The sequence below is a fragment of the Mchenga conophoros genome, linkage group LG2, assembly GCF_057382185.1.
Source record: "Mchenga conophoros isolate Kocher_MC1m ecotype Shallow Benthic linkage group LG2, M_conophoros_male_GT1.1, whole genome shotgun sequence".
Taxonomy (NCBI): Eukaryota; Metazoa; Chordata; class Actinopteri; order Cichliformes; family Cichlidae; genus Mchenga; species Mchenga conophoros.
Window position 1 is genome coordinate 35373260 of NC_140527.1, and position 18613 is coordinate 35391872.

The 18613-nt window shown below is 39.5% G+C and overlaps 1 protein-coding gene across 7 annotated transcripts in view; it reads left to right on the forward strand.

Moving 5' to 3' along the window:
• Positions 1-1057: 1057 nt before the first annotated feature.
• The window catches only part of atp11c (ATPase phospholipid transporting 11C (ATP11C blood group)), a 42613-nt gene continuing 25057 nt past the window's right edge, over positions 1058-18613 (forward strand). For all 7 annotated transcript variants that reach the window (XR_014888166.1, XM_085243343.1, XM_085243352.1 and 4 more), the window contains exon 1: positions 1058-1617. Coding sequence is in view for 6 of the 7 variants with exons in the window: in XM_085243343.1 (XP_085099469.1) it covers positions 1591-1617 (27 nt within the window). In the remaining variant the exon portion in view is untranslated. The remainder of the gene's footprint in view (positions 1618-18613) is intronic.

An 18613-nucleotide genomic window follows, 5' to 3' on the forward strand; every position in this document is an offset into this window, starting at 1 on the left:
AGTTTGGGAAAACCAGTATAGATATTACCATAAAAACAGAACTTTTTGAAAGCAGTGACTCACAGCCTTGTAGACATCCAAAGTCTGACGATATAAGTTTTTCAAAGCCTAATCAGGCAAATTTTTAGAAAGTTTTACCACACTAACAAACGCTAGAACTAAGGATATTTTCTCCGTATTTTATTTAAGTTAGTTTGTAAAGTTTCGGTTATCTTTAATTTTTTCCATTTTTTTTAAATAATTATTTTATATGAGAACTTTTTTTTTAAATTAACTATAATAACATTGCATCAAACCGCCTTTTGGTATCTGTCACATAATGCACAAACATATTCTTTGCCTCAAATTTAACTTGTTTCTATGCCTATCTGGTCACTCTGCCTGTCATTGGTGTCAATGTTGGTGTGCTTTCACTAAGCTGATGTTATTGCTTGTATCCCAGTGCGCATACCATTTAGGTCAGGGTTGTCAAACAGAAGGCATTTGTAACTATATCTTCATAAGTTTTACAGCTTGTCCTATTGATTGCCATTGCCCACACCAAACCAAAGTATTAAGAAATAGATAAACAATTAAATGAAGGAAAAGTTTCTGTTTTTAAACTATGCACTATAGAAATGTCTGCATTTTCTATGAATTAACATAAACTTGTTGTAAATGTTTCATAAACAGTCTGGACAATGCACTACCAGTAATTTTATACATTTGTCATATGGAAGAACAGAGTTATTTTTCTTATATTAAGACAAGTCAGGTATGAAATGTTTAGTTAAGCCTTTGACAGAAAGGAAATGTTCCTGGGTTGTGTGTGGCCCACAAAGTACACTGACTTTAACAGCCTTGATTTAAGTTATTTGGGGGTATAAGATGTTGCCTAATGCAGAAACATACACAAAATAATTCAGCTGAGAAAAATATGTAAAATGAAACTAAAACCTAGAAGTTCTTCCCATCTAGAGACGGGCGTCCATACTCCCTGACCTTTGGTGTCACGCTGGTCCCCCAGCACGGGAATTTAGACAACATTACCCACAGTGCAGTGCAAGCCGCACCTTCGCCGGGTGGAGCTTGTGAACGTGGGAACGTTGGTGGGCTGCTGCTGTTGCTGCTGGAGTGAAAATTGTTTGACAGGGAGGTGAGGCGACCTGTGCACGGGGGACTCGCAGGAGAAGTTAGTTTTTACCGTGGCGTTAGCCAGCTTTTTGAGTCAGCGGGAAGGCGAGACTCGGGGGCGACAAATGGTTCCTTCGCGTGTAAGCAACAGGGCTCAGAGCGAAATGTCAGGCACTGTTTCAGCCTTGAGCAGCGTGAAGCGCGACTAGTACACCGCAACGGGGAAAATATTCAGAGGGGAGAGAGAATGCGAATGGTGCGAAGATACCGAAATCAAACAAAATGGAAACGATGTAGCGTCGCTGCGGCATTTCATATAGCTAGAACTAACGTTAGAGTAGAGAATAGATAGCCAAGGAGCTAGCACGTTTACTAACATACATGTAAAGTTATTCACCAGAGAAACTGAAGCAGAGCCCGGAGGCGTCTGTTGAATCTGAAGAGTTCATCAGCATTGTGAAATTAAAGGAAGAAAAGATGCTACGGAGAAGACTGAACCGTTGGGTATGTGTGCCTGACACACACACACACGCGCACACACACACGGTTAGCTTATGACGTCCAGCTGCCACTGCTAGCGTTTAACCGCTGTGGTTTTGCTTCCCCTCCCCAAATAACAATGAAGTGCTGAGCGTGCCCTTGCGTGATGTATTTCCCCTTTGCTGTCTTCGTTGTAATTGCGATTGAATCCACACACATTGCAACAAACAGTTTTCCTCACACCGCCAGATAACACGAACCAGCTGTTGTCTCACTTCACGGCTCTCGTTAGTCAAGCAGCTGGTTGTTAGGTAAGTTCTTACCAGCCAGGAAGTCACGACAGATGCAAGTTAGCATTAACGGGGAGTCAACTGCACTTTTAGTGCAAGTTTTGCAGTGATAAAGGGAAGTACAGTCTGTCGTCATCCTAAGCAACAATATTATTATCGTCATTAACACTTTCAATATTACAGTGATGATAATGAAACCTTTTAAAATGGTTTTCAAGTTCTAAAAAAAATGACAGAAATACAAAATGGGGAAAAAAGAATAAATAACAATGCACAAGAGCAATAATATCAGTAAACACCTGGAAACTACAGCTCGATTGAGAAGACACCTATGCCCAGGGAAATGTTTCTATTCTCTGGGCTCCAAAAATTTATTCACTTGTAAGTCAAAACATAATCTATCAAACCAGGTGTGCCACCTTGTGTTGTCTTTATGGTCCATATCTGTTGACTCAGTATTGATGAGTGAAAACAACTATTTCATCCATTCAGTTAATATAAATGCTGTGAATGTCACTTGATGCAGGTTCTTAAATTTTGAATATAGAAAATTGGTCATATATATTGTACATACAGTGGGTAATTTATACTGTTAGTCTTAGTGTAAGTGAAACGACACATCTGTTAGTTGAAATCAATTTAACCAGATAATGAATGCATATTTGTCCTCAGGAAGCATAATCGCACAGTCCCTGCTATGTGCTTGGCCATAAACATTTTTTTCAGTGGTGGAAGGTGGTGTTTTGCCAACATTAATCGCTTAGGCATGATATTTCATAATTGGTGAAATAAATGCTTGCCTCTTTAAAGTTCATCCACTGGTTTCATTGCCCTTCTCATCGGTTAATCATGAGTGGGCTAGTTGAAAGTGGAGTATCTGCGTTTATAAATGCTACACCGCCTTTACTGCCTCTTTATCCACTTCTTATGCACCAGTAACCTGTTGTCACCACTGAGCTGAATCCCTCACACGCTGTGTGAGCAGTATAGACACCGAGAGTGAATAGGGAGAAGCAATATAATAATTATAGTTCCTGACCCTCCTCCTGGCCTCTCTCTAAGTGTTGCCAGGTCAGCTGGTTTTCCTGCTTGAGGAGAGGATTGCTGCTGTAATCTCTCTTCAGCGTGAGCTGTAAATAATATTTTGTGCAGGGCAGCCAGCCACACTATCATTGATGCATGCAGTGCTGGTATCTGAGGCTCTGGCTCTCTTCCTCCTGATTTTTCTCTGCCACCCTCCCCTTGCCCACGGGAGGTACACGTGCATCATGAAGAGGGAGAAAGATGGAGAGGAGGGAGAGTGACCAAAAAGGCACAGTGGAAGCCTCGTGTGTTTACTTGACTCTCACACTATGATGTGCCGTGCCACTAAACCCGGAGTGTTTAGAAAATCATTAAAGATGGCTGTGGGAACGAGGGCGCTTTTCATGAGTAGGGAAGCTCCAGAGGTTGTAATGCTCTTGACAGGAATGCAAAATCACACAGTTGCCTTTGATGTTCATTCAAGCCCTTGAAGGCAGCAGTGTGATCTGTGCGAGGTGGAGCCTGGCAAAAATGTGATAGTATTATTGTGGAAGCCCTGCCTTGTGTTCAAGGAGAACAGTGCAAGCAAATAAAAACAACATTGCCCATGCAGCACCTCAGTTTCCTTTCCTTTTGCACCATGGTAACTACTAGATCTCCTCCTACTCAGTAGCTCGGTTAAAAACCCCGCACGTGAAGTTTCAGTCCTTTATTTGGATTATGTTACAGTGCTGTAGAAAATATTTCTTCTGCTCAGTGGTGAAGTACACCGAGGCCTCATGTGATGCAGTCACCAGTTAAGAGAATGGAAGCTTTGGTATGCACAAAAGCAGGAAGTAACCATATAGACATAAACAAGGCTAACTTGTTTTTGGATTCCACGATCAAAAAATGTGTGCTAAAAATAGGTTTCCATTTAATTAAAAAATCAGTCAGCTGTTTAAATCCTTCTTTGGGAAAATACCAAAAATTCTCCAGTGCCAGATTGCTGCTTTTTGTCTTTGGACTTCACTTGTATATGCAAATTGACAAGGAACTAACCTAACTGACAGATTAGTTCATAATAAAATTCCCATCTGATTCTGAGAGGTAGGTTTTCACTAAAACTGGTATTTTCTCTTTACTAGCATAAAAAGAATTTGTTTGACAGCACTCACTGGACTGACCAATGATCAGAACAATGGGAAAGTCCAAGGATCTCAGTGATGATCTAAAAAAAGAACTGTAGATTTATGTTTTCTTTTGCAGCCGTTTCTAAACAAATGCAGAATCTAAGATCATCAGTTAAAAAAAGTACAAGTTATTCCGATATGTCACCACCGTGCCAACGTCTGGAAGAAGACCCAAACTGTCACCAAAATGTCAGATGAGGGGAAACTGGTAAGGGATCATCAAGGCTCTTGCCATGAACTGGAAACTTACATAATACAAATATCACTGTCTACAGTGATGCAAGTTTTACACCCCCTTGGACTTAGTGGGTGCTGACCAAGGAAGAAGCCCCTGTTTCAGAATTGACACCTTAAAGCTTGAATGAAATTTGCAGCTGCCCACAGAAATGCCTTTAGGAAAAAGATTTTATGGAAAGACAAGACATTGATTAAATAAGTGAACTTGACCTTGATTGAGCTATTTGGCTACAATGACAAGTAGGAGGAGGATTAAAGGTGAGGCTTTCAAACCAAACAATATTGCACCAGCTGTGAAGCATGGTGGTGTGGCATCATGTTCCAGGCCTGTTGTTCTGCCAGTGGTGCTTCTACATTGCACAGCGTGGATAGAAAAATGTAGCAGGACCACCTTCAAATTCTTCAGCTTCACCAGTTTCGTTTACAATCTTCAGTTGCCTACCTCAACAGATAGACAATTGAAGCTTAGACACAATTAGATTTTCTAGGTAGGAAAATGATACTAAATTGGTTTTGGAATGGATAAAGCGGAATCCTGGAATTTCATTCCCAAAAATATGCAAAAAGTTATGGAGTAAGTTGAAAAGCTGTGTCCATGCCCCAGTAAACCAACCAGTTTAAACCGATTCAAGTATCTTGACAAAGTTATGATAGAAGGTTGTAAATAACTGCCAAAAGCATCTTGCTAGCTAAGGTGCAACTTGCTAAGTGACCTTTAATCAAATATTAGTGGCAGTGTATGTATTTGAGATTTGTTAAAGATTTATGCTGTACAATCATTTCACCCTGGCAACAGAACAGTTCAAATAAATCACTGAAAGCCTTAAATTACAATTAGCATATGTAAAGTTCTTCCTGCTGTAAAATATAGAAGTCTAAAACCACCTCTCCATCTCTCATCAATCTTTCCATGACGATCTGAGGCCTGCCTCAACTCTGAGACTACATGACATTACCAAAGAACTAGGTTTGCATGTCAAATGCTTTGGAAATTCCCAGAGGTTTGCAAACCTGTTTGGCAAGTCGGTCAGCAGCACTCGCAGTTTTGAAATGTACACATCTTTCACAAACCTATGTAGCAATTAATGTTGCTCACACTCAAGTGTAGGGCTATAACAACATTAGAATTTCAAACTCAGTACTACTATTAAAAATTAAGAGTCCATTGTCTTTTAAATAAATATTAGAATAACACTTGTCTGTATATTTAGCTACAGTCCTGTTTATTTTTGGCTCAGCGACACTGGTGAGACCCGTGGCCACGATTTCTGTCTAGTTGCTGATGACCTTTTCTCCGCCTCAATCTGTGACTTTTAAGAGAAACATAACACTTTCTAGACACAAATAATTATGTTAAATCAATTTTGTAACACAAGTTGTGTGCTAATTTTTTTTTAATCTCGTTAAATTAACATTGTCTCTTTACATTACAGAATGTAGGACTGATGATGTTTGGTGCTTAGCTCCATCATTGTTGTCGTTTCATTTCCTTAATACTCACTATTAGATTTTCTCCAGTTTTTTCCCTCCTTTTTTTGTTTTCCTGCCTGTCAGCTTGGACATTGTCATACTACGCATATACTGTAATAACTGAAATGACACTAATGAAAAAGTAAACCAGTAAAAGAAACATGAGAAACACAACAAGAGGAGCCTATAGAGAATTTATTGAGCTCATCTTGGAAAAACAAAATGTGTTTGATCATAATTCTGATTGCAAAAGCTGCCAGACAAGATGGGTTTGAAATAATGGTAAGTCAACAGACAGCTAAGGTAGCAGTTGGGTACCGGTATTTGCTAATAGTTACATGTATGACATTAACATGTGTGCTGGACAGGTTAATGTTTCCAATAACTGGTTACTATTTATATGTTGTTGAAATGGAAGCTTTACTGACTCCACAATATACCCCATAAAGACCAGGGTGTTACTCTTTAAGGTACTTTTCTGTTTGCCATGCTTCTGTTTGAGTGCTCAACTGGTAAAGAGTGGAGAGACTGTGTGAAGAATGTATGTTAGGCTGTATGTCAGCTAGAGAAGATGAAGGCAGTACTGTTTGTATTAAGTAATAAGATTAGTATCTCATTATAGGTGGGATTTATTTACATACATACATAAGCTGCCTTTGTTATAAAGGACACTAAAAAAAGCAAGTATTGAGGTGTTTTTAGAATTTTGATATAGGTGCTTTAGGTCTCCATTCTGGTCAAACCGCTACTTGAGTGAACTATATTTTAAACTTCCAGATTTTATCACATGTCCACTTTTCTCAATAAAAGCTGACTTCTCATTCAGCAATAAAAGGAAATGTTTTTATCTGCTGCTGTACAATAAGAAAAAACAGTATCTGCTTATGGCCTGCAAGTACTGGGGCAACTACCGGTACTGCAGCATTACAAGCATTCAGTTATTGCAGCATTATCCGTCCTTCAGAATGCTTCAGATGTGTTTTTCCATGCTGGTCTGGCTTTTGACATGCTGACTACTGTTAACAACTAGTAGCACCTGTTGGAAACGTGCTAGGGGCTTTCAGTAACTGATGAGAATCAAGAATTCCCGAACAGAGCTGTTACTCTTTGGTTAGCAGTAAGGGTAACAGTGCATCTAAGTGCCACAGCCCATAGAAGGCATGTAAAGTCATCTGATTTATCAGGTCTGTTTGATTAGGGGAGATGCATATTGATTATGTGTGCTCAGTTTTGCCGCCATTAGTCTTGCAACCGTGAACTGGCTGGTGAAGAGAATTGCTTACTCTGTTTTCTCTCATCCTTCCTGTCTCCGTCTGATCTCTTGCACTCTGCCCAGTAATAGAAACACAGCCAAAGAAGCTCATCTGCAACACACAGCGGGATAATAAATATATTTAGCGTGGGGAGAGAGGTACCATGAAAGAATAAACGGCCTGCTGTGAGATAGTGGGCTGATGAAATATAGTGGGGGAGACCGGAAAGACCTGCGTGACTCAAGCCTGAAAAACTGTAGTGAATCTGGGGGTTAGATATGTTGCCTCTTTGCGCCTCGCAGTTTCCTTTCGAATGGACGGACATTTTCAGCCTTCCTATAGTGGAGGGGGCAGTTCAGGCTCAATACAAAGGGACCATGGATGGCTTTTTCTGGCAATTTTTCCACTTCCTTTTAAAACCTGGATTGAATTCTCAGTTTGTACCTCTAAATAATTCAGGTTGCTTCATTTATTTTGAATTCTCCTTACACTCCTCCTGCCGTTCCTGACCCCCACCTATCCTCACCAGGCTAGTGGCACTCAAAATGCATCCTCATCATCCATATACAGTGGGGCAAAAAAGTATTTAGTCAGCCATCGATTGTGCAAGTTCCCCCACTTAAAACGATGACAGAGGTCAGTAATTTGCACCAGAGGTACACTTCAACTGTGAGAGACAGAATGTGAAAAAAAAATCCATGAATCCACATGGTAGGATTTGTAAAGAATGTATTCGTAAATCAGGGTGGAAAATAAGTATTTGGTCAATAACAAAAATACAACTCAATACTTTGTAACATAACCTTTGTTGGCAATAACAGAGGTCAAACGTTTACTATAGGTCTTTACCAGGTTTGCACACACAGTAGCTGGTATTTTGGCCCATTCCTCCATGCAGATCTTCTCGAGAGCAGTGATGTTTTGGGGCTGTCGCCGAGCAACACGGACTTTCAACTCCCGCCACAGATTTTCTATGGGGTTGAGGTCTGGAGACTGGCTAGGCCACTCCAGGACTTTCAAATGCTTCTTACGGAGCCACTCCTTTGTTGCCCGGGCGGTGTGTTTTGGATCATTGTCATGTTGGAAGACCCAGCCTCGTTTCATCTTCAAAGTTCTCACTGATGGAAGGAGGTTTTGGCTCAAAATCTCACGATACATGGCCCCATTCATTCTGTCCTTAACACGGATCAGTCGTCCTGTCCCCTTGGCAGAAAAACAGCCCCATAGCATGATGTTTCCACCCCCATGCTTCACAGTAGGCATGGTGTTCTTGGGATGCAACTCAGTATTCTTCTTCCTCCAAACACGACGAGTTGAGTTTATACCAAAAAGTTCTACTTTGGTTTCATCTGACCACATGACATTCTCCCAATCCTCTGCTGTATCATCCATGTGCTCTCTGGCAAACTTCAGACGGGCCTGGACATGCACTGGCTTCAGCAGCGGAACACGTCTGGCACTGCGGGATTTGATTCCCTGCCGTTGTAGTGTGTTACTGATGGTGACCTTTGTTACTTTGGTCCCAGCTCTCTGCAGGTCATTCACCAGGTCCCCCCGTGTGGTTCTGGGATCTTTGCTCACCGTTCTCATGATCATTTTGACCCCACGGGATGAGATCTTGTGTGGAGCCCCAGATCGAGGGAGATTATCAGTGGTCTTGTATGTCTTCCATTTTCTGATGATTGCTCCCACAGTTGATTTTTTCACACCAAGCTGCTTGCCTATTGTAGATTCACTCTTCCCAGTCTGGTGCAGGTCTACAATACTTTTCCTGGTGTCCTTCGAAAGCTCTTTGGTCTTGGCCATGGCGGAGTTTGGAGTCTGACTGTTTGAGGCTGTGGACAGGTGTATTTTATACAGATGATGAGTTCAAACAGGTGCCATTCATACAGGTAACGCGTGGGGGACAGAAAAGCTTCTTACAGAAGACGTTACAGGTCTGTGAGAGCCAGAGATTTTCCTTGTTTGAGGTGACCAAATACTTATTTTCCACCCTAATTTACGAATAAATTCTTTACAAATCCTACCATGTGAATTCATGGATTTTTTTTCACATTCTGTCTCTCACAGTTGAAGTGTACCTCTGGTGCAAATTACTGACCTCTGTCATCATTTTAAGTGGGGGAACTTGCACAATCGGTGGCTGACTAAATACTTTTTTGCCCCACTGTATGTATAAAGGCTCATCCAGAGATTTTCTGTGCTATGGCTCAGCTCTAGCGTTACTCAGAGTGTTTGCTGTGAGATGCGAAGAGAATACTGAGACGTGTGTATTCTGGGTGTTTGTGTTTTTTGCTTCGTGTCTATGTCTCCATCCGTGTGTCTGCGCATGGAGGAAGTCGGGTGGGGACGTCAGCATCTGTGCTGTTTCATCATCCCAGTTTTTCATCGTCACCCAAAATGATAGGGTACTCGCTGACACAGAGAGAGAGGAACAGCATGTTAGGATTTAACGAATGCTGGAAGAAAGACGAACGTGTCCCCTCCTACACGTTCATCACTTAGGTAAAGCAACAGCCTCCAGTGATTATCTTCATGGCAAACTCCTGGCTAGGAAGGAAGTGTTGTTTAGTCAAAGGGTGAAAGATTTGTCTTTTTAATGTGGCTACAGTTCACTGAGAAGAAATGCTTTGTAGGAATACCACAGTCAACCATGCCTTCTAAGCAGTGGAAGCAGGGGAAGGAAAGGGCCACCATTGATTTTTGTCATTAGTCATGTTGCTCTCCTATGCAGCGTCTTAGGATAATTAATTGAGTAGTAATTACAGTCAGTGTAGCTTGGTACATTATTAAAGATAATGTCATCAGAGGGGCTGTAGCTGAGATGGAGTTTTTTTTTAAAGCTTGTCAGCATTAGGACATACTGTAAATGCTGTTTTTTTTTTGTTGGTGTTGCATGGCTCTCTGCCAGTGTGGTGTGGTGTACTGCAGTTTAGAAACCCATGCTCTACATGGGGAAAAAAGCAGCCGCATCAAGAACTTATGTCTAAGTAGCTAAATCTAGTGATTTGTCACACACACACACACACACACACACACACACACACACACACACACACACACACACACACACGCAAACAGAGTACAGAGAGTGTGCACTTAGCTGGAAAAACCATACCCCATCTAAGGCTAAACTACTTTGATATATAATTAAAGAGAAATTTAAGTGTGACTAGGCTGTAGTTTAAAATGTGCTTGCTTTTCCAGGCCTTAAAATGTGAAGTCTGGAGGTTTTCTCCGTGAAATCCCTGGAAAATAATGTGCTTTTCTCATTCTCCGCAGGACTTTAATTTAACTGGTTGAGAACAAAGTGAATAGGTGAACAAAGTTCACACTCCTGAAGGCGGATTAAGTTATGTGTTAGTAAATGAATGTTTCAAGACTAAACCGGTTAAAAACATCCATGTCTATATTGTCTGACCACAGTTGTCTGTCAGCAGTTTGTGACTTCACATGCATTTCCTGTTTTTAATATTAATGGGCTTTTATTGTGTTTCTTTAAATTTCAAAGGTCATCTTTTTTGATGTTACTCACAGAAAATACTTCAGCTTGGGGATGACCTTTAAAAAGCCTCTCATGAAACCTGTTACTCACAAAACAACTATGGCTTTTAGACATTTTATAAGTTGTCACTATACCAAAAGTGTCGCTATATGTGTCTGTGACCAAAATGTTTGAGGAAGTTGTTCCCAGTGCAAGGTCATGATGAGTTTCCCTCCTCCCTGTTGTCGAGAGATGCAGTCTAATATAGGTCAGTACCAGCCAATGGTACACTACACTCTGTGTCTAGTACAGCTGCAGGCATGCTAGTGGAACAATGAGCCTTTGCCTATCCACAACAGCTCCTTAGGATCAGCGCGCAGTTCAAGTTGGACTGTTATTACTCTGAAGGCTATTCATCACAATGTGCAAACAGCGGACAGAGGAAGAGAGTAGCCTTTAATATGGGGCCTTAATTCAATGCCATGGGCCAAGTGTTGCTGAATCCATAATGGAGGTAACTCCTATTATAGTATCATATGGATTAATGTATCTACCTTTTATTGATTTGGTAACCTTTTGTCTGAAACTGTTATTTGCTGCTTTTAATGTTTTATTTATTTATTTTTGGAGAGGGAACTTTATTAACTTAATTGCAAAATTCAGGTGTGTTGCATTGTGTCCAAGTGTGCTGCTTAAGAGACAAATGCTGTTTAAAGCTTTTTGTGCGATTGCTTTATTATGTGCTGAACCACCCAAAACCACTTTTGCATGAAATTAATGGTGCTGTACAAAGACAAGTCGATTTGATGTAACACTGTATGGGAATGAAGCAATAGTTCTTCTGCTTTGTTAGGAGAGTAAATATCCTTTTTTAAAAACTTTTAAAGTGAACTTTTTCTGAACTTGTAGTCTCTTCAGTAAAACTGTTTTTATTCTAGGTGTTCCACTCATAATGAGATGAAAGAAGCTGACTTTGAATTCTAAAGTAATATAGGCGCAGTAGAGTTTTTGTAGTGTGTTCAGATTTTGCAGGCATCATCAGCCACGTAACCAGTGGTTGCTGATATATTTGTGGACTATTTATTGAATCATCTTTCTTTTAAACTGGACAAAACTGAGCAGCCAAGGGGCCTAAATGAGGATGAAGAGCACCTTTGAGCAGCCTTTGAATGATCAAACAGGTGACAAACACATATGCTATTAAATAATCTGGATGCACATCCTGTAATCTGTGGCGCTAACTGTGTAAAACTACCAATATGTGACTAGCTTACATAGCATAGACTCCGGGATAGCTCAAAATGTCTTTGGATGAAGGAATGGGGATTTCAATTCTGGAAATCTTTTTGTATTTTGAATCTGTTAGGTTTAAAAGCAGCTAAAGGACTTTGTGCTGAAATTAGACAAAATATCCCACGTAAGATTGCTTGATTTAGAAATTGTTTTCCCACACAAGAAATACAACAAAGAGGTGAGTACTCCTCAAAGTCGTTGTAGTAACAAAGCTTTAATTTTGTGCCTTTGTGCTATATTTTCCTCAAAGGAAAATGTAGCCACTCTAAATTCTTCTGGTATGGGCAGTGAGCACTTTGATGTGTAATCAAAATTGAGAGAGTTACAATTAGTGAGACCGAGTGAGCATGCTGGAATAGGACAGGCAAGTGGGCTGACAAGAAAAACAGAGAATGTAACGGAGCAATGTGCCAGAGAGCTGCAAGGGTAAACAGCACTAACTCAGCCCATGTATCTTTCCCCTTTTATTCAAACAGTCATTACTCAGCTTTTTTTTTTTTTTGCTTGTCATAATCACAGTTTTAAGTTTCTGTTAGAATGTTTTTCCTGTTGTCATTAACGGTTTTTAAAACAGTTTGCTAGAGACGAAGCATTTGTTCTGGAAAGCCTTCCAATACTGTCAGAATCCTTTCGGGTGTTTAGGCATATATTTTATGTTTCGCTCACACTTTCTCCTCAATGTGGGGAAAATAGAAAACAAAGATCCAGTTCAATGACATTCTCAGTGTAGTGCAGGTTGTACACATGCAGCATGAACAAGAACAAACATTCGTCCCTAGTGCTCTCTCTTCTTTGCAAAGCTCCCTCACACCTCATTAAATATATTTAAGTAGCTTTTCTGAGTGCATTTTTTGAAGCTTAATGGCACAGCTCTTGCATTATGTACTGGAAGAGCTTAGTGTTTTATAACCCTGCTGCACAAGGTTATAAAACCACCAATGGAGACTGATCAGAACAAAGCTGAGCATACTGTATTCTTTTGGGCTTACATTTTCAAATTGCTTCAACAGTTTAGTAAGAAAAAGCTACAGCATCGATTTAGTTTGACCACAAAATCTATTTGTGTCCAGAAAAACAGCACTTGCTGAACCATTGTCACACTTTGTCAGTAGATTTTTTTTCTTCTGCACACTACAGTGTCATCTTTACTTCTTGCAAGACATGCACGTATAAGCTGTTGGAGACACAATTCAGTTAAACCTTGACAGAAGGCTTAACAGCAAAAGATCAGAAAACACTTTCTTGTCCAGAGAGAGAAATTGTGCGACCCAAAACCACTTCTGGCGGTCTCTGTAACAGACTTGCTGGCCATAAATGGTAACATGTTTGTGTCAATGAAGCAGCGTGACAAAGAACTGGATTTCTTCTAACATTCCCGTGTCATTTACACCTCAGGATCATCTGAGGGTTTTGCATTTCTGCTCTGGAAGACAAAGAAAAAACAGCAGTATTGAATCTGCTATTTTCTCTAAATGAAGTGTACAAGCATATGCTGTTATGTAAAGACAGCGATCACGTGCAGAAAGAATGTATAACAGCACAGCCACAAAGTACTCAGTTTATCTTGATTGTGTGGTTTTTACTGTAGATTGTTTGATGTACAGTTGTGGTCAGGAGTTTACATACACCCATGGGCATGAACATCATGGGAGTTTTGGGCTTTTGATGATTCCTTGAAACTGTTTCTCTTTCTCTATTCCACATAGAGTTAAACTTATTGAAACAGGCTCAAATCACTCAATCACTTAAATCTTTTAATAAGTGTTGCCGAAGGTTCTACAATGCCCTTTAACTTTAACTAAGTGCTAGTTCATTGCTAGTGTGAATGTGAACGGTTGTCTATTGTGGTACAATGTGGTGAAATGGTCTGCCCGGTCTTTTGCAGTTTGTTGGTTGGTTTATGGAGTGTTTTGTGTCTTATGGTATGAATTATGCAAGTATTGCTCACAGGAACGGCACAACATCATGTTCTCGTACACAGCCACATCTGACCTACTTCTGGCTTGGTTGTATCATTTTTAGAGCAGAAATAATTATTAGGTACACCATAGTAGCTGTTCAGTCGGTCTATCACTATTATAATATAATATAGGAGTGTGTGTCTGTATGTGTGAGGAAGAAATATAATGCAGTCAAATAAAATACTTCAGACTGCTACACAAGAAAAATGACCACAGTGGTATCAGCATCTCAATGATACAGTGCCAAAGGCATTAAAAATACATGAAATAATCATTTAAAAATCTGCGCTGTCAGAGAGTTGTGGTCTTGATGGATTGTGATACAATGAATAGGCCTTGGAATTTTCTGGTTACTCAGTTAGTTCTGCTTACAACATGCAGATTGACAAAACAGGATAGTCACTGAATAGTGAGATGGTGTGACAGCGCACAGTGTCATCAGACCAGAGTCATCATTGGGTGTTTGGCACCAGCTGAATGCAGTCTTACATTCCCCTCGCTCTCAGCGGAGCACCTTTCCCCCTCCGTCCAAGCCTGTGCTTATTTCACAATGTATGCATAATTAAATTTAGGGCATATTTTAATATAAAGTTTTAAGCCCCGCTCAATTTTCTAATGCACCATTTATTTTTGACTGAGCAATTACATCTCAGCTCGATTGACCATCGGCTATTTGCTTTATTGATCTCCATTCACTTTTGGTAGTTGGTGCTTTATCATCAAGGGTGAATACAGTTTGATATTGACATACTGGCACTTGACTCTGCTTTACTTACTAACATCACTGCCATTGAATAGATTTGTTTGACCTTTGACAGTGAAGCAGAGATAATGCAATAAGTTCTGTTTTTCCTTACATTAGCATTTCTTCTACGGGCTTTAGCTCACTTTTTTGGAGATGAGCATTGCAATCACGTAACTGCTCAAAAATGAAGTGGCCCCCACCATCTGACCCTCATTATATTTTACAGTGACTCCACCACTAAATCAATGGCCGTTCAATAGTTCTATTCTTATCTTTAGTGCCGTAGGGCATAGACTAGTTCCTCATTCAATACAGAATACTTTTTCCAGTTTTCACCATGAGTTATGTTTGTGTAGGTGCCGCTTCTTTTTGAGAACCCTCTCTGAGGTGACGGGGTTTGCTTATGTGTGCTCTTTCACAGCTTTTAAGCACCATTGTTGGCTTAGTCTGCATTACAAGTAGCATTTTTTCCTGACTGATCCGTGACCTTAAAACTATGGACAGAAGCCAGTAACCTAGTATTGCTAGCTGTCTGGTCTATGAACCCGTAAAGTAAAATCCAGAGCCCTTGAATACTTTGATTCAATGATATTCTGGTTGTAGAAGGTGTGTTTGCTTGCATTTTATGCTGTGATAGAGAAGCCCTTTGTAAAAGTGTTCTATTGTTTACTGCTAGTTAAAAATTTGCTTTTACAGTTCTTTCAGAGTCCATAGGACAACTTTCACAGTTACTTCTTCTACACAGAGTCAGTATAGAGATCCTTGGGTTATTGCTCCTGGGGGCAGATTATTGCTATTTGATATGGGTGAGGGATATGGATATGCATCAAATCTTGGATCCTGTTGTACTTCTTTCCTCTCAAACTCCTCTTCCCACTCACACTCTGTTTGCATCCGGTCCTGATGGAGTGTAACTGTGTGCTGATCGGGTGGGGGATGCTAAAGTTGACATCCATACTGAGGTGTGAATGTGGCTGTTCATGCATAAGGGAACATTATGTAAACCTATTGGCTCCCTTTTCTAGTCTGGACTATAGGAAAGATGGGATGTTTTTTTTACAGAATTAACACTAAGAATTTGTTCTTATTTAGCCCCCCCCCCCCCCCCCCCCCCCCAACTATTAATGAGAAGCAAATGGCTGCATAAATTCATTATGAATGCTGCGATTTTTATTTATTTATTTTGGTCCCTACTTGCATAAATTAGACTTCAAGTGTTTGAGGCCATTCTTTGATCTAACCCCTTGTCTGAAACAGACTTTGGGAAGTTTGCTGTCCAGGTGGCCGCAATTCACATGTTCCCTGGCACTTGTCCAGGATCAGATGTTCATGATAGTTTGTCGTCTCAGCCCACATGCTACTGGCCTTTTATATTAGATAAAGCAGATCCCCTGCCAGCACAACTTTAATTATTTACAGTCACAGTATTAGCAGAACAACTTATGCTTGAACAGAAAATATAGAGTCCTCATTTGGACGATGAAATAAAATGACTACAGCACGCAAGCGTATTTTCTGACACTCTTTCTGTGTGTCTTCTTTGTGTCAGTGTCTGATATTTTTTGCTTATGCAATGACATTTGAAAGTAGGCATTCATCATTGTTTTTTGTTTTAAAAATAATTTGGCTGGTAAAAATGAAGTACTTGTTCACAGTATCAAGAGTTTATGATTAATCCCAGAGATGAATCGCCTGTCTGTCTGGCAAGTAGTGCTTTCTGTTGTGGTTGTAGAGTGGTCATTTTCTTTTTCTTTTTTTTTCTTTTTTTTTTTTTAGATATTAATGTTAATGTGCATAATTGTACATAAATACAAGGGGACTAAACAAAGACATGTACATTTGGACTATGCGTCAAATATGGTAATTTGATATTGGTTACATACATTAAATTGAAAGTACACTGAAAACCACTGTCAGCTGTGTATTATATATGAGTTTTCTGAAGAATTATAGTGCTGTAAGACTAAGTATCTGACAGCCCGAGGTAGTTTCACTTCTGCCATTATTGAGTATCCAACCCAACGCCCAGTTGAAGTGATTGATTGGTGAGTGTGTACTGCTTTGAAATGAGAGCACTGTGATTCCAGCAGGAAACTAAATCTGTATGCCAGGTTTCCAATAATCAGTTAAATTCACTAGTTATCCAACGTATGAGTACAGTATAAAAATAAGTTGACTAAGCTCCTCCATAGAGAATCATAGAACCTGCTGATTTTAAAAATTACAACACTTGATATTGGCATCATATTGGTAGTAATACAGTATGTTGTCGTTGATAATTTGTTTCACTCCTACATCAAAGAATGGCATATTACAGTATGCAGCTTGTTTAACGGCAGATAAGCTTAACAGAAAAGGTATTACCGGTACATAAATCTCCTCTATCTTGTGATACAGTTTGTGAAAACCGAGCTAAAGTCCAAAAGGTTTCATGGTTTACTTTTTTTATGTTTCTGAAAATGTCAAAACTTCTAGATCATTAAGCATAAAATATTTCATTGATCTACTATTAATTTTTAACTTAAAGATCACAAGCCATGTTTATTCTTCAAATTATTGTCGTTTAGCAATGATGCATTGGGATAAATACCCATAGCATGTTTGTTAATGGTTAAACCTAAAAGCTCTGTTAGGTTTCTGAGAAACCACGCATCAATCACAATCCAGGCCAAAGATGGAAAAGTTGCCGACGTCATTAAGAAGGCAGATTTAGTTGGTTGACCAGTTGCTGGGTGACTGGGGGTTTGCTTTATGAGGTGTTGTTTGTTTGCAGTTCATACATCAAAAACTGTTCCGTAAGCTACATTTTTCTGACATACTGTTCGATTAAGATGAGATACAAGTTAAGATTGGACATAATGTAAAGGCTGGTTGTTCTTGATTGAGAATCCCAGCTGCACACAAAAAAATGCCACAGTCTATCAGTATATTTGGCTTTTTGCATGTGCAATACCTTTTTTCTATTGGTTACAAATGGAAATGTCAAAATATGAAATGGGGAAAGAAGCAGTTAACAACTGTCTCTTATATTTTGACAACTGTTAAAGTAGTAACTAAAGCCACTAAGGCTCTCCAAATCATTTTGGCTCTGAATTTAAAAGTTTTCACAAACTCTTGACATTACACATCCTCGTCATGTTGTTAAAGCTCTCAGTGGAAAGCCTAACCTTTTAACATGGGAAAGAAAATATTCAGGTATACAAACAATATAGATATAATTTAAATGGTCAACAGTTTGTTTATTGTAATAGGGTTAATTATTTACAGTCAACAGAGTCAGGCTAATCTCTCTATAGTGAGATGGGAATATCCTTGAAGATAAGAAAGATGTGAATTGGAAGCAAGTATTGTTGTAGGTCTGGCTAATGCATTGTACTGGCTTTGTTTCCAGCCCTTGTAGCTGTCCACCTAATGGCTTGGCCAATACTTTTAGGTCACACTTGGCATTCTGGGGACAAAAAAATTGAGATTGGACTCTGTTTTGATTTTGGATAGACCAATTTCCTTTTCAGTGATAATGAATCATCACTCTTGGCACTGATCTTTTCTGTATTTAACGGAATGGATATTGGCTAGATATTTCCTTGAACAATAATAAAGTTGCAAAATCAGTTCTGTAACTCTCTAGGGAACAGTGTAGTGACATATTTAACAAACCTTAAATAAAATAATGTTCACTGTGTGTGGGAGATGTGTAGTCATGGTCTTCTCTTTTTTTCCACACAGAGAAGAATAAACCGTTGTCCTACCTGACAATTTATCACTTTGATTTCTCATGTGAGTTTCCTTTTTTGGGTTGGTATTTACAGTTGCTCTTGAGATTTATGTAAGGTGAGCACCATGGAAGTTATGACAACAACCTTATGTGCCTTTATCATTTTGGCAGGACACAGTATACCTCTGGTTTCTGAACAGGTTCCTCAAATGTTTTCTCTTTCAAATATTAAATTAACACACACATCCACATTAGAGTGCATACTGCATTAGAACAAAAATCCAAAAATCTAAGCTGTATATAAAAGATGCAACATCCCCCAAGTGTCAAGTTTGGCATTTGAAAATTTGGAAATCCACTTATTTTTCCTTTTTTTT